The sequence below is a fragment of the Coffea eugenioides genome, chromosome 2 (assembly GCF_003713205.1).
Source record: "Coffea eugenioides isolate CCC68of chromosome 2, Ceug_1.0, whole genome shotgun sequence".
In the NCBI taxonomy this organism is placed as follows: Eukaryota; Viridiplantae; Streptophyta; class Magnoliopsida; order Gentianales; family Rubiaceae; genus Coffea; species Coffea eugenioides.
The window spans coordinates 2285637-2311016 of NC_040036.1; the positions used below are offsets into that span (position 1 = coordinate 2285637).

Below are 25380 nucleotides of genomic sequence, written 5' to 3' on the forward strand. Positions count from 1 at the left end.
AATCAAACTGTGGGGGAAAGGTGGAAACTATTCTAAACGGCACTATTCAGTTCAGTAGGATGAATATGAGGAAAAGATACAGAGGGAGGGATTGAATAATTGAATTGTATAAACATAACAGCCCAGTCCTGTGTATGATTCTGTTAGTTACAGCTTACACAATATAGAATTAAATATACAAACTGAAAGCCTACCAGGAATGAAGCCACTCTAGACCAAAAGAGTTAAAACATGAAACATTAACCTGCAACATGTAAAGGAGAAAAGCCAGGAGACCTCTAATTCTAACTCTTTCAACATTTCTACAAATACAAACGGGCAAAAAGAGAGAATGAAAATAGACTGTAAATTCCTATGCATTAGTCCAACAATGAGCAGACATTACAGCTCTTCCTGCATGCTCCATAGTAATCAGGAGACCCAACCATGAACACTGGATTCCTTTCACACTCCCCAGTGGCAGCCCAATGAGGACAATTTTCATCTTCATCCATACAATCAGTGTCATCTAAATGTAGAGGTTCCTTCTTCCCTCTTATGGCTCTCAGATGGAAGAATTTGGTTGCGCACCACATGTCTCCGTCAAGAATGGGGCATCTGGCATGCCGACTGCTGTTGTCAGCTGACCCATTGAGATGTACACTGAAGAAAACAACTGCATTTCCTTTTGTTGGTTTCAAAGCCATATTACTCATTGTACAGTCCGACAAGATCTCATTCTGCGTGAGAGTGGTCCAAAATGTCTGTTATATTCCACAACTTGCAAGCAATAACTCAAAAATGGCCTAATTTTCAAATCAATGTTGTTTCTTTCTTACTTCTGACTCGGGAAAGAGAATATGGCCACCCTGAGAGGCATTTGAGAGATACAAAACAACTGTTGCCATCAAAGGTTCATTGGGTAGCACCTTATATTCCTTACCAAAGTAATCATGATTCTGTTTAGGTTCTTCACTGTCAAAATGCAAAACCTGTAAAGGCCTGCCATTTTCTGAAAGAGTAGAAGTAATTAGAGCAAGCAACAAACAGAGGTGGATCGCAAAGAAGAGAAACAGTTTCAGGAAGCACAGCTTCAAGCGAGGGAAAATCACCTTTGGGAATAAAAGTCCAAGCTGAAATTCTTTCCTCAATTCTTGCAACAACTTGATCCTGATAACCACAAAGGTCATAACTAATGAGAAGTATCTTTCGACAGAAATCACCAATCTGTTCCCCGAATATTGCCAACAGGATTTCAAGCATTTTTGAAATTACACAAAAGAGTCTATTTGCTTTTACTTTCCAATACAGTTTAACCAGTTACAGTTTTTGTAGTTTTCAATAAACAGGTTTTTCATCCATTAATGTGAGTTTGATTAAGAAAAACAAAGGAAAAAGCTAAAGGTGCAAGATCCAAGATTCTTCCAACCTGTGCACTTCCAGCAGTTACAACAGACTACACACACAAAAGAGTTGCAAACCACAAGTGAGACTACAAAGATTACTTTCCTAGCCAATTTTTTTCACTTTAGACTAAAGTGTGCATATGTTGACTGATTAATACACAGGTTCATGCATCAACTATATATAGTATGTTCATATGATGGCAAGATTATGTAAGTTCATCATCAAGAAGAAAAGGTACAGTATGTTTGAACAGTGGCAAGCCCCTTCTGAATAGCTAAGCAAGAAACAGACAGTTACATGCGGGCTTATTCCAGAGGCAGGCAAATGAGTCCTTATCTTGGAAGCAAAAAAACTCACCTCAATACTTAATGGCATGATTGATTTGGAAGGAAGATTATCTGTCTCCTTCAAATCACCATCAACGACAGAATTACTTTTCTTTCCTTGCACCTAAAATAAAGACACATCAGTTAAAATAGCTAATCAGGAAAATGCCATGAAACAGAGAGGGAATGGAATTTACCCAAGAAATCAGATGGTCACACTCCTCCTCTGATACAAAGCTTCTATACATAAAGACCCTGAGACCAGAAAAAAAAATCAATTATTTTCTGATACACGGTAACTTCTTTTTAACTACTCATGCAATACACAGATCCCTCTTGGAAACCTATACTGTCATCTGTACAACTGTTATTCTGCACAGATCCACGTGCTAGAACAATAGCTCTTCCTGAGTTGGTCATGGGGAATTCTAGAAGTTAATTGTTTCATTATCTGAAAGCCAAGTAAGAGAAGCAAATACTCGTTGATCCATCAGGCTACCCGACCTTGGTCGCCAGGCTACTTGAGTAACTCGTGTTGGATAAATAACACCAAGCCGTCCTGGAAGGTCAATTTGGCTAATTTGTTGTCGCTGCACCTCCTTGGTCCTCAATTCCTTCCGACTACTGAAACAGATGAGAATGCCTAAGCAACAACGAACGCAAGAATATATAGGCTTATACTAAATATTTCCAGAACATTTATCAGGAAGCAGTGCTATATATCAAGTTTTATACACTTTTCAGATATTTTTCTACCAACAGAGAGCAGTACCGTATCATAAGTTCATTATGCAGAAAAATGACACGATAAGTAGTTTTCATTTCACCTGTCAATAAGAAAATATGAATTTCCAAAACCATGAGAAAGAAACATGATGTAATCCTTAAGCTATTATACAGAACTATAGTTCGATAAGACAATATATTTGTGGAGAAAGAAATCCCAGAAGCCTATATAATTTCACAAATGAACTATTGGTCACTGAACTGCAAGATATAACACTTGTATCAAGGACTAGTAAAAAGAGTCTCTTTCTAGTTTAATAGTCTTTGAAACAATGAGAATTTGGGTGATTATGTCTACAGCAGCTAACCAAGGACAGCCATCCCCTTGGATTAGAGTACATTTTTAATCCTACAGCCATCATGTTTAAGATATTATACCTGATGGAAACCATTTCCAACCAAAGACAAAAAAAAGAAGCCAAAACGAAAAAAAGGAATGAAAGACAGAGATTCGGATAGTCTCGAAGGCAAAGAAAACGATATCTTGATTTACCTCTTTTGATACATTTTTTCCTTTCGTGTACAAGTTTTTTGCCCGAAGGATAACATGTTGCCCCAAAAACTTTCTTAAACACTTGATAATAAAGCAAATGGATAAAGTTAAGATCTTCAAATTTCTTCTTGGTTTCTGATCACGTCCCTTTCCACCAAGGGGTTCTAGTGAGCTTTAGAGCGCAAATCCAGCTTCCTACACATTTTTTTTCACTTTCAAACTTAGCTTCACCCTTGCCAAACAGATTAATCTAAGCTCATTTCGAAACTGCCTCATTCTCTGCTCTTCATCCTAACTTGAGTGAAGTTCTGAGAAGTAATACCAGCTTATCTCGAACAAAAACTACAATCCCTTCAACAATCCTACCACATGAAACAGCTGAGGCAAAAAGAACCGATCCTGCCCTCAAATTCTACACTGTTAAAAGTCCACACGTTCCATGAATGACACAACAAGACAAGAATATTAGTTACAGAGGACCACTGAAATGTTGAACATGGGCATCTTCACGCAAACTCGAATCATTAGAGTGGAGAGAAAAAAATTGAACTAGCAAAAAACCAATGGCAAAACACTAATTACAGTCAAGATGCTACCAACCAAATAGTGAATTAGTCCGTCCCCAATCGAGCTAAAGCTCAACAAGAAGAGAATTAAACGCGTTACTTACGCTTCTGCTGCAAAAGGGCACCACGAAAGGAGGAGAACGAGGAAAATTGACGAATAAGTCCCCATGAATGACGGGGATCGAAGCATATGACAGAAACTTGGGGAGAAAAAAAATCGAAGAATCGCTTCAGCAGCTTGAGTTCAAATGTTGAGACAAAAGCATTACTAATTCCAGCCCTCTGGAGCTGCCATTCTTGAATTTGAACACGGCCGAGACTCGAGAGTGGAGAGAATGATGATGCTTCACTCTTCTTATTATTCTGCGCAACCTCTAAATCATGGGAAAATGGAAAGAGAATATAAGAAAATGATGATTTAAATTATGGGTCCAGCGGTAATCATATTAATTCCCCACCCTCTTGTCTGGTCATTTGGTACGAAATAGGTTTTCTTTTTTTTAATTGGAAAAAAAAAGGGGGTTATGCTTGGTTTTAACTCTTTTCTCTCGGCAGCCTGAGAACCAAATTCCGGCTGCCTGGTCCAAATTATGGACCAACCAAAAAAAAAAAAATTTTTTTTTTAAAATTATGAGCTAAACATATAACAAAAGGAATGCAGATTATTAGTCACTTTCAGGTGCTAACGTTTTAGCAAACAATAATTTCTAAACCTGCATGTAATGGCTCGGCAATGACAAGTTTCATCGTGCAATTAGGAGTCATTTTTGGTAGGAAACATTACGCTTGATACGTTCACGAATACATTTTCAATCACCTTTTGTACCTCATATATATATATATATATATATCAAATTTCTACAGTAATTTTTCTAAAAAAAAAATTCAAAAAAATGTAATCCAATTAACACCAGTATCTGGGCTCCAGCATACGAAACTATATAAGCCCAGAGACATGCTAAACGCCCATTAAGGACTACAGATCGAATAGAACGGGAGATTGATTCTTTGCCGCTCTCATCCATTAAAACAAACATATGGAATGGAAAAAGTTTACGTTTGCAATTGACCGGTTGAGCCACATTTTGGCATCAATAAAATTTGTGGGCAAATCTTGTTTATTAAGTTATATTTTATTTTATTTTTTGGGGAGTACAATTAGGCAAAATAGTGATACAAATAGGCGTGCTCTGTTGTCGTCCAGAAAATAGGCTGCAATTTGACGTGCATAAGGCCTTTCTCAATGCCAGCTCTTGTGAAACGCTAAAGCAGTTCGGGCCAATGAACAAAGCCCAATGGGCCAAATCCAAAGACATCATAGCACCTTTACTTGTACACAAATCAGACAACTCTTTTATGCGGATGTACATATATACTAGGCCTGGTGCCCCGCGAGTTTCACGGGGTGTCCATTGTTGATTGTTTAATGATAATGTAGGTTATAATTTGAGAGAAAAGTTTTTTTTTTTAATTTTGGTTTTTGGTTGTATATTTTTGAATTTTTTAGTTTTTGAAATATTATTGAAGTAATATTTTTGGAATATAGTTAATGGAAGGTAATGGAAAGTGGTATAATTAATTTGTATTTATTAAATAGCTATGGATTTTTTGTTGATAAGTGTTTTATGGTAGTTACATTTGTGTTATGTTATTTAATTTAAAAATGGAAGAACTTTAAGTTAATAATTCAATTATTAACGAATATTATTTAAGGAGTATTTTTGAAACAGAGAGAAATTATGTTATATTGTGAAAAATAATTGGTTGGAGTAAAATATATTTTGGAAAAAGTGGAGATATATAAAATGGGTAATAAATAGGATATAAAAATATATTTATATGTTTTTGTAGCGAAAATAAGTCTGTGTTTGTATTATAGAATTAAAGTTGTGCTTTTAGAGAATAAATATTTTTGTTAATATATACATTGTGGAAGATAAATTATATATAAAGGGTATAGAATTAATTATAACTATTTTTTGAATAGAAAGAAATTATTGGATATTTTTAGAAAATGGTTGGTGAAGTGAATGGAAGTTAAAGATGGATTGGTATAGTTGATTTATATTTATTGGATGTGTGTGAAGTTTTTGTTGATATATATATATTTTTGAGAAAATGAAATTTTTTTGATATATATATTTTGGGTGAGAAAATGTATGTTATGATTGTTTGATGTTGTTTATATTATATGTTATTTTGTTTATATATGTGTGGTTATTATTGTAAATATTTAGAGTGGGCGGTAATGGTAAAATTTGTGAAGTTGTGAATTGAGAGGAATTTCATAGTTGGTGGTAAATTTTTTATTTCATTACATAAATGATGGATAATTAGGGAAATAACTGTTATGTCTCATAAGCTGTAATGAACATTTGTTGATCAGGATTGCTGGATGAAGTCTCTGTCAAAGAGGTTGATAGAATAATTGTTTTCGTTGAGTAGGGTAAACAATAGTTATTAAACCCGGCCCGGAGAGGAACCCGGTGAAAGAGGTGGGTCAATGGGTTACTGGTTCAACCAGTGGGTGAATGGTCCAACCGGTGGGTCACTACATATATTTAAATATTATGTTTTATAATTTTTGATATGGTTAAAACTATAATAAACTATGTTATAGTAAATACTCAGTTAGTCCAATTTATTATAGAATCATTAATTCTTATAAGAATTAACAAAACCTAAATTTAATTAGTAATCCACCAAACTTCAAGTATAAAATTTTATCTAAGTGTAATTATCTAGTTTATTTTTGAATTTTAAGCACAAAAGGTTATTAAGAATAATATTTGTTTTTAAAATGAAATGTGTAATATGTTATTTTTTAAATCCATTTCATAATTTATAGAATTTAGAGAATAATAAAATTTTATTAAAAGATTCCAAACAAATATTGTTTTGAAGAAATAAAATAAGAATAAAAATATAATATATAATATAGAAGGAGTGAATAAGCACCAAGTGAACTGCTAGGCTAGTGGTGAGTGTGCGTAGCTTTTATGCTTGAAGTCGGAGGTTCAAATCAGCATTGGACCAGCCCGGTTTCATGGCTGGTTCACCGGGTTGACCGGTTGAACCACCTTCTGTTATCTGCCAACCTTCTGTTATCTGCATTCCTTGTAGCGAACACAATTTTAAAGAGTCTATTAGCTCATTGATATGAAAAATTAATCATGGTTGTTAGCTCATTAATATTTATGTAATCATGAAGTCATTTATTTATTGATTAATGAATATGTTACTCAAAATCAATAAATAGTACATGGGCTTCTGTGTTATGGAGAAAAAACACAATTTTAAAGAGTAATTTTAAACAGTCTATTAGATCATTGATGTCAAAAATTACTAACACTTGTTAGCTCATTATATTTATCTAATCATGAAGTAATTTATTTATTGATTAATGAATATCTTATTCAAAGTCAACGAATAGTACATGAGCTTATGTGTTACAGAAATTTAAATTACAATAAGGTGACTCGAGGCATTATTTTTTACAAAATCAATATGTTTGTTAATATATATATTTTGAGTAATTAATTTATTGATTAATGAATATCATAATAAATATAAAAGAGAAGAGAGAATTATAGTTTGAAGAAAGAAATGGAGGAGAAAGAAAAGGACGAAATTGGGGAGAAAAGCTAACATTTGTGAGTAAAGTCAGGCAACAGCGGAAGATCCAGGAGAAACAAAAGGACAAAATTGGGGACAAAATTACAGGCGAACCAAGGGAAAGGGCAGAATGGGAACAAAGCAACAAAAAAAGCAACAAGGACAAGCGGAAGCAGAAGCAAGGGCGCTACATGAAGCCCGCGAAAAGACGAAAAAGGACAAAATGAGCTGCAAAACCACAGCGAAACCGGCACAATCAACTGTTCATCAGGCTTCGCGGCTTTAAGTAGTTTAGATTAGATATTATATTCACAATAGCGGCTTCCGCCTAATGCATCAAAGAATGCCAAGATATACACGTCGTTCTATCTCCTGCATGCATTCACAGTACAAACTTACTAAACTTTAATCGAAAAAAATGTCGTGCACAGCCCCGCAACACCATCAATATCCGATGCTGATAAGAGTTTGTCATCTCATTCACCTCTGCAGCAAAAGCCACTCTTCTTGGATAAAGGAATTAGTGTCTTGTATGGAAGAGCTCGAGAGTAATAACATCCTTTTTGCACAGACTTCCTTCTGAGATGGACAAAAGGGGTCCACCAAATCACCACGGGAAAGGCTGCAATCATAATGTTACATACTTGAGTCATCAGTGAGTGGCTTTTTCAGTAACATGTGACCTTGCTCATCTTTCTCAAACAGACGCTCAATCAGTTCATCCCAGCTTTCTTTTGCCTTGCTTTTGTTTGATGAACCAAAAGAAGAATCACCACCTGTGCTGTGGGATTGTCTACCCTCTTCATCTTGGAATGTCCCATATTGTGAAGGGGAAAAGGCATGAGGAACAGCCAATGTTACAGCCCTCCTTAGAGCTGCCTTGTGCTCCTCGCTATGCTCTCGCGCAATCGACTCCTGTTGCTCCATCTTTTGTCTTGGTGGGATGTCCAGACTATGATCTTTCTCAATCATTAGCTGTGGCATGGTAAGGCAATAGGTTGGTCCAATCAATGATTCAGGTCTATCATATGAAGAAGGAAAAGGAGGAAGGTACCATGACATACAAATCAGTATCATGCTTTCTTTAAGCTCAACAACTTCAAGAATTTGGACCAACAAATAAAAGAAAGAAAAGGAAATTTAAAGGGCTCAGAATAACACAATTACCAGTCCAAGAATAATAATTTGACTCCAAAGAAGAAATGATGAAATTGTTGAAAGATGTCTTGTAATGTTCAACTTACAGACAAAGCATTTGTATTAACTGGTTAGACTAAAAACCAGCTTGACTCAGAAGTTGGGAAGGAATCTTGAGCTCTTACATGGAAAATTAGTGTACTCCTTGGTAAACAAATTATTTGATGTTCACAATCAAAATCAAATATTATATAATAGAATACTGGGAGGCCTTCACTCACTGGCAATAGATGAAAGTATAAAATTGAAAGTAACTCACCTCCAGGGCCCTACTGGATTCTCTCTCTATCCAAATGATGGCGTGGTCTGACGTGGCATTACATGATAGAACTATGTGCTCAAATCTCCCATCCACAGGCACTGCAGTTCTGACAACTGGAGGATACCTTCCACACCTGACAACGACAAATGTATAAAGAATGATTACAACTGATATTCTCCACCATTCCATAGATTTATACACAATTACCAGACGCATATGCCATTTTCTACTTCTTCACACAAATCATGACTCAGTCACTCTTTGTTTAGCAGGAGAACAAGTTCAGATTAGCAATTGGAAGAAAGCAACTGATAAAAATAAAAACACAAATTGATCAAAAGCCTCCTTGCGAAGCTAAAAGTTTGTAATGGCCGCAGTGCAAGAAGGGAAAAGAAGGAAGTATGGGTCCTTATATTTGATTTGATCAGTTAGGTAATATTAAGGCACATTCCAGTTCGATTCCCCACCATCTTCAAGGTGCATAGATATCAGAGTTGAAGTCTTTGCAATATTAGCTTATTACTCAACCTGTTTAATATTAGCTTATTATATCTATAACTTCAAAAAAATCTGTAAGACCTTTCATTATTCAATGTTTCTTCATGATACTACTTTGTAGTAGCGGAATATAATGAGATATTACAATTCCAATAACCCATAGTGCGACATCTAAAAACCACTGATGATTTTCATTAACCAACGTTTGCATCTAAAACAACCAAATTTTCAAGAGAATGATTGATGACCATGGTAATGGTGAATTAATTTTTTGTAGGCTTACCTAAAAGGCTTTCTCTCCACAATGTGATAAAGGCGACCAGGTGCATAAAGTCTCCTTGGATCTTTGAGCATCTTCTCCTCTGATATGCATGTATCTCTCATACACCTTAGGCACAATAGGCATGGCAAACTGTCCAAATTGTAAAAGAAAAAACAGTAAGATAATAAGGCTTGAAATAAACTAAAGTTGACATCTGATGGCATGGCAAAGCAAAATCTTTTGATACCATATACAAAAGAATAGAGCATGTCATACCTTTGAGTGAGCCAACTAGTTTTATGGACTCTAATTAGAAAAAAAATAGGAATAAAGGCAAAAATTAGCTTAAAATTGAAAGCTTTAAGGTACTTTGCCCATCTGTTTAATTATAAATCCCAAAACTGAATTGCAAATTATAGTGTTTGCAATCTGTTTAATATTTTGCCCAGTTTTGCATTAACTTCCCGGTGCAGTAGCAACAGGAAGTGCAAAGCTTGAAGATGGTCTTTACCAGAAAAGTGACTTGAATATATCTTCCAATGGGGTGGCTGTACGAGGCAAAAAGTCATCCTATTACAGCAAAGAGACTCATTATTAGCTGTGATGCACATGTCATCAGTGTATTTTCGAAAAAGAAACTAAAAAGATAGAAAGCAGTTGGCAGTATTACTTCCAAACTCTTACTACAGTATACACTATAGAGGGCTTAAAACCGAAATTCCTGCAAGCTTAAAATGTAAATGGCATTAATCAATGGAAGTAGTATGCAGTCAAAGAAGAGCATAAGGGTAAAAGCAGAGAAAAGGAAATGCAGACCAAGATCCTATGCCTTTGCCTTGACAAAACTAGTGCAACTGGTTAACCACTTGGATTAGATTTCCCCATTCTACCAGGGGGATAAAGAAATTGTTAAGCATATGGTTTTTCACATGCTAGAAGTGGTAAAGTAGAATTTCAACTAACCAACATACAAGACATATTCTATACAATTCAACTTCCATGCATCTGATGTGGTGAAATGTAAACTGAAAGGCTTGTCATGAGTAAAATAGTGAAAACCTCGAATTCAGGGACTATTTGCATACTTTCTTGACCATCGCAGCATGTTTGCATTCACTTAGTAGCTTGAAAATAAACATGAAAGGCGGTGAGAAATATTTAGGAACTTGCCTGAAGCACAACAGAATTGATGACGTCTGCATACCTCACTGCCAAGTTTAGTGACATGCATCTAGCAGGTGCCATAGCATAACACCTTATCCTCTTCCTCTCAATATTTCCCAACCTATCAAGATTTTGCACCACCAACATCGTCAAAAGTGCCGCCACGCCTGCCCCAAGAGAATGTCCTGCGAATGTTAGAGTATAATTTGGATAATCCTGAACCAGTTTTTTCAGAATATCACACTCCGCATCTAATACCCGTCCGGCAGCTTTTAACAAGCCATTATGCACGTACCCTCCATCAAGCTTTTTCATTCCCAACTTGTTATCCAAGAGAACAGCATAATCACTCTCCTTGGCCAAATTAAGGCCTCTAATGGCAAGAACTATATCAGCATGATCATGATCGAGATACAACTGATAAGGAGGTGCTCGTCCTAGTGTATGTTCGTAAGTTCGTTTCAGGATTATCAAATCTGGATTAATCCCATAGCCACCCGAAGGTTCCCACAGAGGATGCCGAAGATCATCTTCATAAACAGAAAGTATGTAGCGGCAGAGCCTGGGTACAGGTTCGAATTCTTCAGCGGTGGCAAACCCCCAAGTCTCGCTGTCATGGCCTGCAGTGTGGAGACAGCGTTTCCAGGCCCAACGGGCACATGCTATACAGTAAACACACTCAAGGATTGGGAGGCCACAAAAGATTGACATTGCCAATCAAATTGTAAATATCTCACATAATTCCGAAAAAACCACCGACTAGATTTAAACTACTGGGCATGACTGCGGGATAATGACTTAAAGTGAGCTATTTAGGTGAGAACGGTCAGAAACTTGGAGGGCACTTAAAAGAGTATATAGCAAAAAGACAAGTTCATAATCAGTTTACTAGTGCAACCCTCCAAATTTGAATGGATAATTTGAATTCTATGAGTTCGTGGTAACCAAGATCGAGACTTTATTCAGTTTTGCAATGTTAAAGAGGCCAAGATTAGAATCTGCTCAATTTGCTGGAAAAAGTCCAACTAATTATGCACGTCTCTCTCGGCAATAGGCCTTGAAAGAAGAACATAATCCAGGATATGATTCAAACAAATAACTTAAGACCAAAATTACCACCCTCCAAAAAATACGAGCACTAAGAGTAACAAGAAGCATTAAAATGCGATCCACCCACTAGGAGATAGGTAAATAATCAAGAGAGGAATAAAGTACTGAACTTGATCGAACTTACAGAAACGATTGTTAAAAAACTATAAGCTGCAATGTCCAATACCAGTTAAAGATCAATGTAAGAGAAATAAATACACAATTGGCTTTCTGTTACTTGATCCCCTCAACAAGTGAACAAGTGACTGATCATCTCTTTGAATCATTAAGAGGAAAATGGCTGGACATTTGTTTGGCTAAAGTGTGAGAAGCCCAAATAGTAGCAGATTCGTGCGCTGACCACTTATCCAAAGAAAAGCAGAAAACGAGAAAGCCGAAGCATCAAACCACGAGCAAGATTTTGCTCAGGAAGTCGAAAGCCCTTGGACTTGAGAGCAACCTCGTTTGTTGTTGAGGCTCCACAATGAACTCAGATCACGGAAGCATTGAGTTATTTTGACTGTCAATCATTGAGGGGATGGAAGAGTTGGCCACCAAGAGGATCAATCTGGAGAGAAAAGAAACTACTATAAGGTAGAGAAAGAAGAATCAAACGAAATTTGGTGCGGGGCGGGGAGAGATGAAAATGGGCTGGGCGTTATCGTTATACCTGCAGGTCAACTCGGACTCAACTACCCATTGGAGTCACACAGCGTCACTCAGCACTCAGCAGTTTTTACTATAGCAGTTTTCTAGATTCTTTCTATCAACAACAAAAGTTAGCTTACCACTAATCCTTTTCCGGAAAGGAAAAAAAGCTTACCACCAATCCATTTTATCAACAAAAAGTTATCTTACCACCGATCCATTTGTCATTTGCGAGTTTTTCCCTGACGAGATCTCAAAATCTCCTTGATGATGGGTAGTGGCACAAACTGTGGAATTCTGTGATTTTCAATGGACATATGGCCATTTCATTCCATGATGAGACGCCCAACGTTAGAAGGAGGTCACGTGACAACGCTCGTGACAAAAAATGAAATGGAATAATCTCGGAAACCTCCCCTTATGTCTTTGTCAAATACCACTAGCCTCCACTTAAATTTTAGAAATATCACGTAATATAATAACACTAAAAAACAATCCCTAATTTCATGAGAGAGACAGAGTAATTTGATTCCTTGCATTTTTCGTTATTTTTTATGGAAAAATTACTGCAGCGATTTGATATATGTGAGGGAAAAAGATAATAGAAAAATGTGATCACGGAAAACGACGACGTAATTTTCTAACAAAAAATGGCAATCCAAACAGTATTTTGCTATCCTCCACGCTAGTTTGTCTACAATCCAATTTTTGACTTTATAATATGAGGTTCATAGCAATTACACCGTGTACTTCCATGTCTATATTAAGGGTTTCTTTCACGCTCAAATACATTCTTTTTCTTTTTCTTTTTTTTTTAAATTCAAATTACTCCCTGTAATCACAGGTCCATAGCAATTACTGACAGACTTTTGGAGAGGATCCGCTGGTTTATTACGTGGGCTTTGTCATCTTGATTGGACTTCATACAATGAGGCCGACTATTGGCCCATTCCTTCAATGGTTTCTTAATTAGGATCTGGACCCACAGTCCAACCCACTCCGTCAACACTAATATAAATTTGCCCCCCCAAAAACCCTAGTTGTCTCACAATTTTCAGCCTCCGAAGTTCGCCGATCAAACGAATTGAAAGAAGGTAACCCTTTTCGAGTTTGACTAGTTTCTTCTTCTTCTTCTTTCACCTGATAATGCTCAGCCATTAGTCTAATACAGATATATTTCTGCTGTTTTTGCATTTTGTTATGTTTTTCCACCCTCCCCCCACTTTTGTTATCTACACCATTTTCCGTGAATTCACTAGTTTTCAAGTAGTAAGAGCTTTGTCTTAAAGATCCCGGATTCAGTTTGCAGGTCTTAAAGATTCTTGTTAAGAATTGGACTGTAATATTTGGATGTTTAACTAGAAGTTATGATTTTTTTATTTGAATAAAAGTCCGGGCGATATTCATGCAAAAGTAGACTAAAATGTTTTGCTTGGTGAAATAGGTGATGGCTCCGAAGCAGCCAAATACAGGGCTATTTGTGGGACTGAACAGGGGTCATGTTGTCACCAAGAAGGAATTGGCTCCCCGCCCTTCTGATAGGAAAGGGGTACGTCCTTTTCTCCTATATATCTTGGCTTGTATCTTATCAGTTGCTCTTTGTATGAATGCAAAGTTTGCATCAACTATTGCTATTTCTTTTCTTTTTGGTTGATTTGGATCGTATCGAAGCATTTCGTAGTAGTTTTCTTTTATTTTCAAGTGGACTTCCCTCCGTGTATTGCATGAATTTTGCGGAACAGAAAAATCTGAATACAACCGAAGCAAGTGTATGATCTTGTATATGTTTGTTTGCGCACTTAGTGAAGACATTGTGAACGTCTGGGTCTTGTTTTCTTGGCGAATTGTGCTGCCAAATTACAAATTTTATCCCAAAGTTTGTTACAAGTAATCTGTAATTTTGAAGCCTTTGGGAATGACTGAGATTTATTGGAATTTTTACTTTCGTATTGTGTTGGTTGCTCAATTAGAACCTAGTTTTATCTTTTTTCTAGTGAGGTTTATTATAGCTTTGTAATTGTTGTAAGTTGCATACTTTTTCGGTGTGAAGCTGATGTAGTTTGTTCTGATTTTTGGTTACCGCCAATGATATACAATGTATGCTTCATATGTTCCGTCTATGACCCATATATTGCACATTATGGTTCTCATGGTTCCCTGTCGGTCTTGGATGACAATTGCCTATGAGGACAAAGATTGGTATGAGCAGCAACAGCTAGTCTGCGCACCTGCAATGAATATTGTGGGGGTTGTTACTGCCATGACTAATGAGCCAGTATGCTAATCTGAGGCTTTTTATCAGCCTTAATTCTTGCATGCTAAAACATCCAGTTGTGTCAGGCATTTTTTTTGTTTTGGTGGCCCTCCCTGCCCAGGGACATTATTGCAAACATATATCAGAAGATTTTATTAATTTCTCTTTGGTTATGATCAACTAGTCTAGGTTTCATGTTGGCATTGTTGAGGATGGGACTGGGTAGTGCACATATAAGTTGTTTGTCCTCTTTATTTTATTCTTTTCTGTTTTTTGTGGCTTATGCCATTTTTGGTGCCACAGAAAACAAGCAAAAGAGTGCACTTTGTCAGAAACCTCATAAGGGAAGTTGCTGGACTTGCGCCATATGAGAAAAGAATTACTGAGCTTCTTAAAGTTGGAAAGGACAAGCGTGCTTTGAAGGTAGCTAAGAGAAAGTTGGGCACTCACAAGAGGGCAAAGAAGAAGAGGGAGGAAATGTCTAATGTTGTCCGCAAGATGAGGTAAATATACCTAGCCCAACTTGCCATCAATCCATGTGGGAGAGAGAGTAAATAAATAAGAAAACCAATCTAGTGTTTAGTTAAGAGGCTTCATTAAAGAGTAAAAGTCACTGAAGGCTTTGCTTGGACTTTTTTTACAAACTTTTGTGGCCTAAAGATCTTTTGTTGGATTTCTGCAGGGCTGCTGGAGGTGGTGAAAAGAAGAAGTGAAGCCTGTTTTAGTTTGTTTTGTTTTGCTATTTGAAGAACTGAGTTTTTGTCAACAGGCATTTTAGTTCATGAATTCAGTTAGTTTTACCATGTATTTGTTTTTCATGTAGAGAAGACTAAGTCTATGGTTAAGGAGTAAGGACATGATTTTGAACGAGTCTAAATTATGTAGAATTATGCTTTATTAATTCAAAATGATCCATTTGTCAGTCAAGATTTTCACTTTTTCTAGTTGCAGATGGACTATTTTTATGTGTTACATGGAATTGCTATGAATTGTGAAGCCGTTACGTGGGGAAACTAGGAATTGTTGTTGCCTTTAGATTTTCTGATTGGGAGTAAATTGGGACGGTTTGTGATGGGGAAAACTATTTGTTTTCGTTATAAGAGAAGCATTGTCTCTCTCTCTCTCTCTGTGCGTGGCGAGGACGTGGTGGGATTTGCAACGCGCCAATTGTGAAGTTCTTGTGGATTGTCTCTGGTCGTTAACCCCCTCCTTTGGAGTATAGCAGTTGATTTCCCAAGGAGTGGAGTTACCTATTCCAATCATTTTCTAGAAGAAATTATGCTTCATTTGAATGGCGCATGGTCTTTTACATTCAAAGCATCGACATAGATAATATGTTTCATGAGTTATGCAAAATTTGTGGATAATCATGTCAATCTCATTTTGGAAAAATGGTGTGTATCCATTGTAATGACTAAAAATGGTGTGTATTCATTGTAATGATGTAATCGATACTATTGTTAGGTAATTATTTTTATATGTTTTTAATTTTCATATAGTTTTTTTGCATCATACATCACAATTTCTTCTTAACAGATACAATGTTAATATAGAAATTAGAGATTTCAGTGGTAACCTATACCTTGCTCTTCAAGATAGGCATGCATGATTTATGTTTCGTTGTGATGCTTCTTATCTTTGAGATTTAAAAACAGAGGTATACATTATTTATATGTATATATTTTTATATAATATTATTTACAAACTGTCTAAAACAAAAGATAATTTTGAATTATGTATACTTATAATTGTCAGGAAAATGGAGGTGTATTGTTCGACCAACATATTAATTCATGCAAAAATCGTGAATTCTCATTTATAGTACGAACTCCACAAAAATCAACAGAATTAATTAAACTCCCAATACTGGCGTTCGTACTTAGAGTTGATTGGTGTGAAGAATGTTCACACCTTCGTAGAAGATTATCAAATCAAAGACAAAATGTTTGTAAGTATTTCATTTACTTATCAAATTAAATATTCAATTATATTTAATTGGACTCTTATATCGTTCAATTTATGATATAGATTTCTATTTTTTTCAGGATCCAACCTTCATCAAAGTGATAGTGTATAAATAATGGAGATGTTTTTATCATATTTTGAACTATTGTTACAAAGTTTCATTTTTTTAAACATACTTTCATGTGCCATTGATTATAATATTTTACTCTTTTTAAATTGCTCCATAGATTCAAAAATTACAATTTATTGTGCGTAGCACGGGTATTTATATTAGTTTAGTTGAAAAGAAGAGCATGTTTCCACAGCCATATTGCTTATAATATTGTTAAAAAGAGTTTATTTCGTGGTAAATAAATATTGTGGCTTGTGTACGTTACGGATCGATGTTTCACGATAAGTTGTCATAGAAGAACGTTTTCACGTCGGATTTTAAGGAGAGTAAACGCATAAAAATGCTACGATAAGTAAAATAGAAAAATTTTAAATTTTCTTCTACGTGTGTAGAGCTTTGTTGTCAAGCGAAGAGTCAATGTTCTAAATTCTACCATTCCAGGTTGATTTCAGACTAACCCCAATATAAATATATATATATATATATATATATATATATTTTTTTTTGATTCTACGTTATAATGAGATACCATGGGAACCTGGAAGCTTCGTAACATGCCCAAATAAAGAGAAGTCACATAGATTGTACAGGACACTAATGCTCGATCCATCAAAAATGATCTCTTATTTTCCGTCTTATCTGTTATAGGGGAACAATGGAGCGTACAATTCTACAGTAAATAGAGGTACTCTGTTATGCCTTTCTTTTTTAAAAAAGAAGGCACTGTCGCCCCTCAACCCGCCTTTCGTGCTTATTTGGTTACCTAAGGCTCACAAGGGGCACGTAAATCCTCGATAACAAACCCCCGAAGATTCCATCACCTACCCTGTAGCTTTTTCTTTTCCTCAATTTTGGTCAGATGGCCAATGCGCTCGGCACTCGAAGCACAGCAGCAGTACCGCATCACATCACCTGTACTGCTATTGTTAAACAGCATAGAAGCAGGCATCCTAAGGGAAGGCAGCATTCATGTCTTGAACTTCTGAGTGATTTTCTCAACCCCATCCTTGCACTCTCCCGCAACCCGCTTGATTCCTTCCTTTACAGCCGAGGTAAATTGCACTGAACCCTGTTGGGCCTCTTGTAATGAGCTGCCAAACTTCGAAACTGCAATATCTTTTAGCTCTCCTGCCTGCCTGCCACCTTTAACGATTACCTCCTTCAAACTGTCTATCATGGAGATCACCACCTGGATAATTTTTTCAATTGTATACCTAGATTTCCCTCTTACAACATCTGCCATAGCCTTCAGTCTATCCACCAAGTTCTCTGCCCTATCAATAGTTCCTTCGAGGGAGGATTCCTTTCCAGCAGCCACCCAAGTAACTCCTACATCTGCTTCTTCACGGAGGTCATCATCAACCACCACTTTGATGCCTTGCCTCTCCCAACGTTCCCTAGCCTCTTCCAAGGATTTTGCCTGCTCTCTTGCTCTTCTGGCCTCATCTTCAGCCCATGCTCTGGTTAAATATTTACAGAAATAACAGATGAAAAAAATGTAGACCAAAATTTGCAAGCATGATCTCTAGTAATTGGCATGCAAACATTATATTAGATGACTATGAACTTTCAGATGTTACATTGCACCTTAAAATCACTTAAAAAGGCAAACTTGGCTAGAGCAATGGTGAGGGAAACATCAAGATCATGTTGAAAAAAAAAGTTTAGATAAATCAGCAAGTGTCAAGTTTCTTTGTCATGTTTTCCTGCTACATCAGTACTAGGAGTTTAAAAGTTTAAGAAACTACAGGAGTATAGGAGCAGAGGAAAAAAATGAGATTGAAACTGAATTTGTATAAACCAGTTTGCAAGAAAGTCGAGTACTTTGATGTAGACATTGATTCTGGTAATGCCTTGACTTGTTCCAAAATCAAATCGATTGCTGATAATAAGTTAATATCCAATAATCAATATTGGTTGCCCTTGTAGATAGACATAGGCTGAAAAAGAAGATGGTTGCGTCACTCAAGAACGTGAATTTATTTAATATTCAAATTTATGAGTCCTAGAAGTTCAGTTTGAAGGTAATTGACTGACACATCATAGGCACATAGTAACTATCTATCAATTACGCAAAACTTGTCCTAACTTTCCCTCAATCCTCAGCAATATCAATCACTTGGTATGCAGAAGCAAGACTCTCTCTACCCATCTGCATATTGACCCTTTCATTCCATAAACCATTGCAAATGCCGGGTCTATCTTTTCGAAGGAAAATTAATAGGGATAAATTCATAAACCTCCCCTGAAGTTTTATGAAATATCACCGAGCTCCCTTGAGGTTTTCAAAATCTCACTTAGCACCCCTTGAATTGACATTTTGGTAACATTGGAAGCCCTTCTAACCAAAAGTAATATTAAAAAATTCATGTTTGAGGAGAGAGATTATTTTAGTGCCTTTAATACCCTTACACTATAACAAAAATGAACATTTTACAAACCAAGGAAAAAAAGTACTAAATTAGAACCATCTTAAAAGTGAGGAGATGAAAATTGGAAAGATTTTATATTATAACCAATAGTCACTTCTACAGTAGGAAGATATAGTAAAAGTAAATACTATTTTTTAAACCATTTCTACAAATAGAGCCCTTCATAACGTTGAAGGTAATTAGCATGTAAAATCATACATTTGAGCAAAAAAAACTTAGTAATAGATGAAATTCAACTTCAATATCATACAAAAAATTTACTCAAAATAGACAGTCTTTTTTTATGGGTGTGAAATATGAAAATTTTATTATAGAAAAAGTCAGAATTTGAAAAACTATTTGGAGTTTCAATTACTTTATTTCTCTTGCGCTCCACATAAATAGGAATAAATAAATAAATAAGTTGTGAAACACCAAAAAAGGGAAAAAATAAAAAAACCTACAGCTATTTCTTCTCCAAATGCTTGAATTTTCATTGATTAAATCCTATATTTCATTGACATTTGCAATTCAATTATACATACATATAATTATATATATGTATGTATGTATGTATGCATGCATGCATGCATGTATAGCTATTGTTAAAGAAAAGTAGGAAATTTAGAGAAAGAAAAAAAGTTCAGAAAATTTAAATATGAGGGTATTATTGACAATTCAGCACCTTTGATATTAGTATTGGCCCTACTATCACTTCAAGCGTGCTAAGTGAGATTTTAAAAAGTTTAGGGGAGCGAGGTGATATTTCATGAAAACTCAAGGGAGGTTTCTGAAATTATCCCAAATTAATAACTAGTTCACATTATTACCTGGCCATGGACAATGCTTTCCGCTCAACCTCCAGCTCATACTGCAGTCGTGCAATCTCTTGGTTCTCAGTTTCTGCATCTGTACGAAGCTTGCTGAGCCTTTCCTTTTCATATGTAATTTCCACCTTGTTACTCAGGAGTGACTGCAACTGCTCCTCCACTTCCCGTCTCAACCTGGAAAGAATTTCCATTTCTGAGTCAACTGCAGCTCGTTCCTTCATCAATCCAAGAGTTTCTTCTTCTCGCTCAGCTCTTAACTTCTCCAGTTCTTGCTTTGCTGCCACTGCCAATTTCTCTACAGCACCACTCCTTTCCCTTTCCTGTTGAAGCTCCTTCTCATAAGTAGCATTGATATCTTGCTCTACTTGAGCTACTAGAGCATTCTGTGCAGCAACAACTTTTTCTGCCATAGACTCAGCTTCAATACGTGCAAGTTCCTCACTAACAATATCAGAAGCCTCCCCAGTTGCAAGAGCAATAGCAGCTTGAGCTTTTGTCACAGGTTTATCTGGCTGGAACAGTCTTGTATATCCTGTCAAAGAACTAAGCCAGTTTTACCTTCCTAAACAAGTGAGATCACTACAATAACAGGATCAAGAACAATTTTATCACACCAAAAGAAAGGGCCATGATCCCGTGTTCTCCAGCTGCCAAGTCAGCCACAACTGCAGGCCAAGCATCTGGATTGATCTTGTCAATATCTATGAAACCTGAAAGTTGCTGTACAGTCTGTCCACAAGGGACGTAAATAATTTTATCTTTAGTTAAATTTGATTGCGCAAACGGGAAATATAATATTGTTGAACTTATGGTACCTTTTTGTCAACCACCGGAAGCTGTTTCTTCTCTAGGGCCATCCTCCAACTTACAAGATCCTGACGCGTCAAAGGGCTATAATAGAGAAAAAGTTTGATAAATACAGAGAGGAAGTGGATCTAAGCACTCAACTAAAATCTTGGAAACTGCAAAACAAAAGTTATCTGTCAACGTTAACAGCATGAGCAAGATATTGCTTGTTCTTCTTCAATCCAAATGGTTAATAATGCCCGCAACTATGGTGATATTGGGCTATACACCCCATTTATGCAGACCATTATTGTCAAAGGCACTGCTAGTCGTTACATTTAGAGAAAACAGTTTCCAAAACAAAAACACACTGTGAACATTAATAGCATCAGGAAGATATTTATTGAACAAAACTCAGCAAAAAAGTGTAAGCGCAACATATAGAGCTCACCATGGAGAGGAATACCAGTTCAAACTGCATGAGTAACCAAAAAGTACATGGAACGGCAATGTTGAAATCATATACTAATAATGAATTAAAGATGCATTAAAACCACTCGTGTAATTCCTTTCTGTGAACAGACACTAGATATTGATATGTGATAAAGTGCCTGTTTAACCAGAAGCATGGAAGTCCTTAGTGATATACCTTTCAGGAGAGAAAAAGATAGGTTGAGGATCATCATCTAGAGAAGACTGCATGTCACGTCTTGAAAGCTTACTGGAAATTAGACCAGCTTCTGCCAAACCTGAAATGCCTCACACATTCAGGATTCAATGATAAGCTGTTAAAACTCAAAAATCAGCATATGCTCCTACCTTGAATAGATTGAAAATCTGGGTCTTCAGCTGTAATGTCATCAAATGCAAGTTCTGTGACATTTTCTATATACATTGCAGGGTAGACCTTTGAAACTGTACTCCTACAGGAAATTGAAGTTAACTCTAGAATCATCCAAGTCATTTGAAGTGTATGCATATTGAAGGAAATGCTAAACTTGGCATATTTTCCACTTGAAGTGGCAAAGGAAGTTCCTCAGTCCATGTAAACATGCATTTTGTTTGATCATGCACCGGATAAATGTAGTATGCTAATGTATCTCAACAATTCTTTTATCGATGGTAGAATGAGTCTATGTTTGTTTTTTGGGCAAGTAGGAGATTTTGTACCTGGACAAGGCACTGCTGGCTGAAAGCAACCATCGAGCATATTCTCGACGAGTACAAAGATCTCCTGGTTGAACATCAGCCTCAATAACCTAATCAATTTCAAATCAAAAACTTTCCATTAAAGTAAAAAACCTTGTAATACATTTGTAAAGTCATATAACACAAACTCTTATAAAGATCACTCAACAAATTTTAAACATCTAGTGGCCTTCATAACTGCCAATATTGCACTTTAATTTTCCCACTTAAGGTGGCTAGAATAGCCTCAGGCATATAACATGGAAATGAGCTTATAATTGAAGCAAAATATAGGTGCTCTTCTATTTGTAGACCGTAAGAACAACACACCTGATGATATTTTTCTTTAAAACTCTCTTGCATTTGAAGTTTTAATCTGTTGATTGCTCAACCAAATACATGAAAAAGTTAAACGGCATCCCTTGTCAACTTAAGATATGCCCGTCAAGAAACAGCTTACTTTGCCCATTCAAGTTTTTACTTGTTTATTAGTTATAAATTTCAGAAAACTTGAGAAAATATAGGTATACTGGAGTTTATCAAACAAATTTTAAAGAGCGAGAGAGAAAAAATTTACCTCAAGTTATGAAATTAGACAATTAATTATCTTGCCACAGAAGTACATTTAACAGAAGAATGTAACCAAAGTACCTTTAAAGCTTGCAATGCAGCTAATGCCTGACCTTGAACTTGATCAACAGCAGCAGGAACCAAAACTTTCCCAGGAGCTTCCTTCAGAGATGTTGAGACAACTATTGGAGCAGGTATGCCAGCAGAAGTAAAGGTGATTCCAAGACCATTCAACTCGATAGATGATTTGGTTTCAGTATTATTTTGATAGATATTGCCAAGTCGTTCATTGGAGAAAGGATAGGACACATCCGAAATCAATGCTGCGGATGATTCAGTTACAGTCACATCATGCAATGCCAGAGATGACTTCTCTCCACCAGCTGAAATCTCCTTTGTTTTTTCCAGGCCAACATCTTGGTATGCAGGTGAACTTCTAGTTTCCCCACCCATATCATGCATAATCTTGGTCTCTGAAACTCCATCAAGTTGTGAATCCAGAGAGGCACCTAAGGTGGTGTATCCATCTTGAGATAATTCAGACAAAGAGTTTGAATTTTCAATTTCTTTCTCGGAAGAGTTGGTAATTGACTTTTCTCCTTCAGGTTGAAGTTCACTGGGTGGCTTTGGTTTCTCAGTCACAGGATTAACACTGTCACTTTCAGAACCTAAGGTGGCAAAAGATCCACCAGAGATCTTGGTCTCTGGTGGATTAGGCAAGTCTTCAGAAGCAACTGATGTAACATTAATGGATGATTCATTTTGTAAATCTGGTTGAACGGGCATCTTATTAGCAAAAGCACCATTACTTGATGGCTCACCCACATTAGTATCATAACCATCTTTGTTTTCAGTAACTTCAGTTTTTCCACTACTTGAAAAGACATTCTTGTCTACACTTGTCATGCTTTCTTGACTGCTAGCATCTACAGTCTCATTCTTGCTGTCATTTGTATCTTCTTCATTGTCATCATTGTGATTATCAGATGCCAATGACACTTCTTGCTGGGTTGTTGTTAGGGGCTCCATCTGTGGTTTAACTCCTACATACATCAAAATATGCATTGTCTATTCAAATGTCCAACTAATATACAAGAACAAACATCTAAACCAGAAAAAAAAACCCATACAATCGAATAAGCAGCGGGTGCAGGATTACTATTTTCAGTTGCTTTATCTACATAATTACATCTTCAACAAAGAACAGAGGTGTACAAGTATCACCGTTAGCTCCAACCAAAAGGAAAGACACGGCAATGCCTATAAACATTTAGGATTTTTCATTTTGGCACTGCTTACACTAATCCAAGGAAACTTCCTGAAACCACAATTGATTTATTCTTGTGCATCCTAAACCTTGACAGATTTCTTTTGGCAGTGAAGGTCAGAGCAAACAAATTCCTGGAAAGGCAACACCAAGCCCGTCCGCTATTTACTTCCCAGTTTCGATTGACCATAAGACAGATCAACAAGAAAGTGACAGCTGAAAAAGTAAACCTACCAGAAGTGTTTCGCTTGCCCATGGACAATGCGGCGAAGGTAAGACCGGCCACAATAACAACCCCAGCCACCCCTGCTCCCACAATTCCTGAAAACGAACTACTTCAAAAGTGTTATTTTATTAGTCTACAACTGCTTGCAAACCCAAAAACATCAGAATTAGGAAATCACCAATACAAATGCTTCAACCTTGTAACACCCACAGTACAACCACACGCTAGCAGCCAGACAAATTTAAATGTAATTATATATAGATACAATCTGATGCTGAAAGTAATCACCTTTAAGGGAGTGCTTGGGATGAGGGTCTTGTGATTGTTCACCATCGGTCCAGCCAGCGAAGCCGTCGGCGGTTGAATTCGGATTAACTGCCCAAGAATCTCCAGAACGACCACGTTCGGCTTTCTTATTATTATGGTTCCTAGCTGCTGAAGCGTCGGCAAAAACTGAAAACATCCGAACTCGGCGATCAAGCTTCAGTATTCGGGTCCTTAAAAAGGGCACGGACGGCGGAGACTTTCGGGTGGTGAACGCTAATCGGAGCTGAAAGGAGGTCGGAGACCATTTCGTCGTCGTTGTAGTGGGCAGAGAAGACATTATTATTGTAACCATGGGTAACTCAAAGTAGCAGACCCGTTAAGGGAACTTGAAAATGAAAGGAAATAGAAAGGATCGATTGATTGTTGTTTGAAGCAGAAGAGGTGAGAAATTTTAGGGTGGTTGTCAGAAAATAATAGGCTCCGTTTTCTGCTCTTTTCGTTTTGCTCTACCGCTTTCCCGACCCTAAAAATTCTCTCTAAAATTAGAGTCAGCTCTGTCTATACACATACATACAGGATGGATTTGTGGATGCCTACTGCGTCTGTCACAATGAATCATCTTCTCCATTTTTATTTTATTTATCTAATCTGTTTCTACCTTCAAGAAAGATTAAAGCTAGTTTGGGAGATGAGATTTGAACAGAAAAGAAAGGAATAGAAGAGAAAGACTGGATCTCCCACATTTGAGAGTTTTAAGTGAAAGGAAAGGAAAAGAAACCGACGGAATTGGAAGGAGGAAAAAGTAGCTACAGTTTAAAAAAAATTTCCGGCCCAAATCGGGCAGAAAGCAAAGGAAAGCACGGAAAGGCAGCAAAAAGTTTTTTAAATTGCCCATTCTACCCCTAAAAAGCTGTTGAATGAAATATTTATTTACTTATGTGTCCAAAATCACTTCTTTTCTTTCATAAACTCCCAAACAACATTAAAACCTCTTCCTTTCTTTTCTTATCTTTTCTTTTCTCTCATAACTTAACCTTTCTCTTCCTTTCTTTTCTATCCTCAACTCACAAACTAGCTAGCTAGTTTGTGGTCGACGACTAAAAACTAACCTGCCATCTTGCAACTAAAGTTAACTACACTGTTTCCTCACGCTAGAATAAGTGCTAGTGTAACGGTAACTGGGACACAACCGAGTTACCGGATATACCTAGT

The 25380-nt window shown here is 36.6% G+C and overlaps 4 protein-coding genes across 8 annotated transcripts; 1 reads left to right on the forward strand and 3 right to left on the reverse strand.

Moving 5' to 3' along the window:
- Positions 1–91: 91 nt before the first annotated feature.
- Positions 92–3980, reverse strand: LOC113762015 (probable prolyl 4-hydroxylase 12). 4 transcript variants are annotated; one of them, XM_027305250.1, is made up of 8 exons: positions 3662–3980; positions 2485–2539; positions 2217–2336; positions 1910–1967; positions 1744–1836; positions 1092–1149; positions 819–991; positions 92–719 (listed from the first exon to the last, which is right to left on the reverse strand). In XM_027305250.1, the coding sequence occupies exons 2-8, from the start codon at positions 2532–2534 to the stop codon at positions 360–362; spliced, it is 912 nt and encodes a 303-aa protein (XP_027161051.1). In that variant the 5' UTR covers positions 2535–2539; positions 3662–3980; the 3' UTR covers positions 92–359. The 4 variants fall into 4 exon arrangements, with proteins under 4 accessions (XP_027161051.1, XP_027161050.1, XP_027161049.1 ...); XM_027305249.1 differs by lacking the exon at positions 2485–2539 and adding an exon at positions 2992–3408; XM_027305248.1 differs by lacking the exon at positions 2485–2539 and having other exon boundaries at positions 2217–2333.
- A 3421-nt stretch (positions 3981–7401) lies between these two features.
- Positions 7402–12593, reverse strand: LOC113762433. Of its 2 annotated transcripts, XM_027305887.1 has the most exons (7): positions 12503–12593; positions 12315–12407; positions 10562–12212; positions 9903–9961; positions 9413–9541; positions 8629–8764; positions 7402–8147 (listed from the first exon to the last, which is right to left on the reverse strand). In XM_027305887.1, the coding sequence occupies exons 3-7, from the start codon at positions 11264–11266 to the stop codon at positions 7809–7811; spliced, it is 1368 nt and encodes a 455-aa protein (XP_027161688.1). In that variant the 5' UTR covers positions 11267–12212; positions 12315–12407; positions 12503–12593; the 3' UTR covers positions 7402–7808. The 2 variants fall into 2 exon arrangements, with proteins under 2 accessions (XP_027161688.1, XP_027161689.1); XM_027305888.1 differs by having other exon boundaries at positions 8118–8193; positions 12315–12593.
- A 716-nt stretch (positions 12594–13309) lies between these two features.
- Positions 13310–15496, forward strand: LOC113763236 (60S ribosomal protein L36-2-like). Its single transcript, XM_027306988.1, has 4 exons — positions 13310–13386; positions 13737–13841; positions 14850–15049; positions 15229–15496. The coding sequence occupies exons 2-4, from the start codon at positions 13740–13742 to the stop codon at positions 15257–15259; spliced, it is 333 nt and encodes a 110-aa protein (XP_027162789.1). The 5' UTR covers positions 13310–13386; positions 13737–13739; the 3' UTR covers positions 15260–15496.
- A 1731-nt stretch (positions 15497–17227) lies between these two features.
- Positions 17228–24793, reverse strand: LOC113761698. The gene is made up of 10 exons (XM_027304797.1): positions 24190–24793; positions 23910–23996; positions 22490–23451; positions 21821–21909; positions 21470–21573; positions 21300–21399; positions 20680–20755; positions 20479–20593; positions 19865–20396; positions 17228–18083 (listed from the first exon to the last, which is right to left on the reverse strand). Exons 1-10 carry the CDS (start codon positions 24518–24520, stop codon positions 17591–17593), a joined length of 2889 nt encoding a protein of 962 aa, XP_027160598.1. The 5' UTR covers positions 24521–24793; the 3' UTR covers positions 17228–17590.
- Positions 24794–25380: the final 587 nt, after the last annotated feature.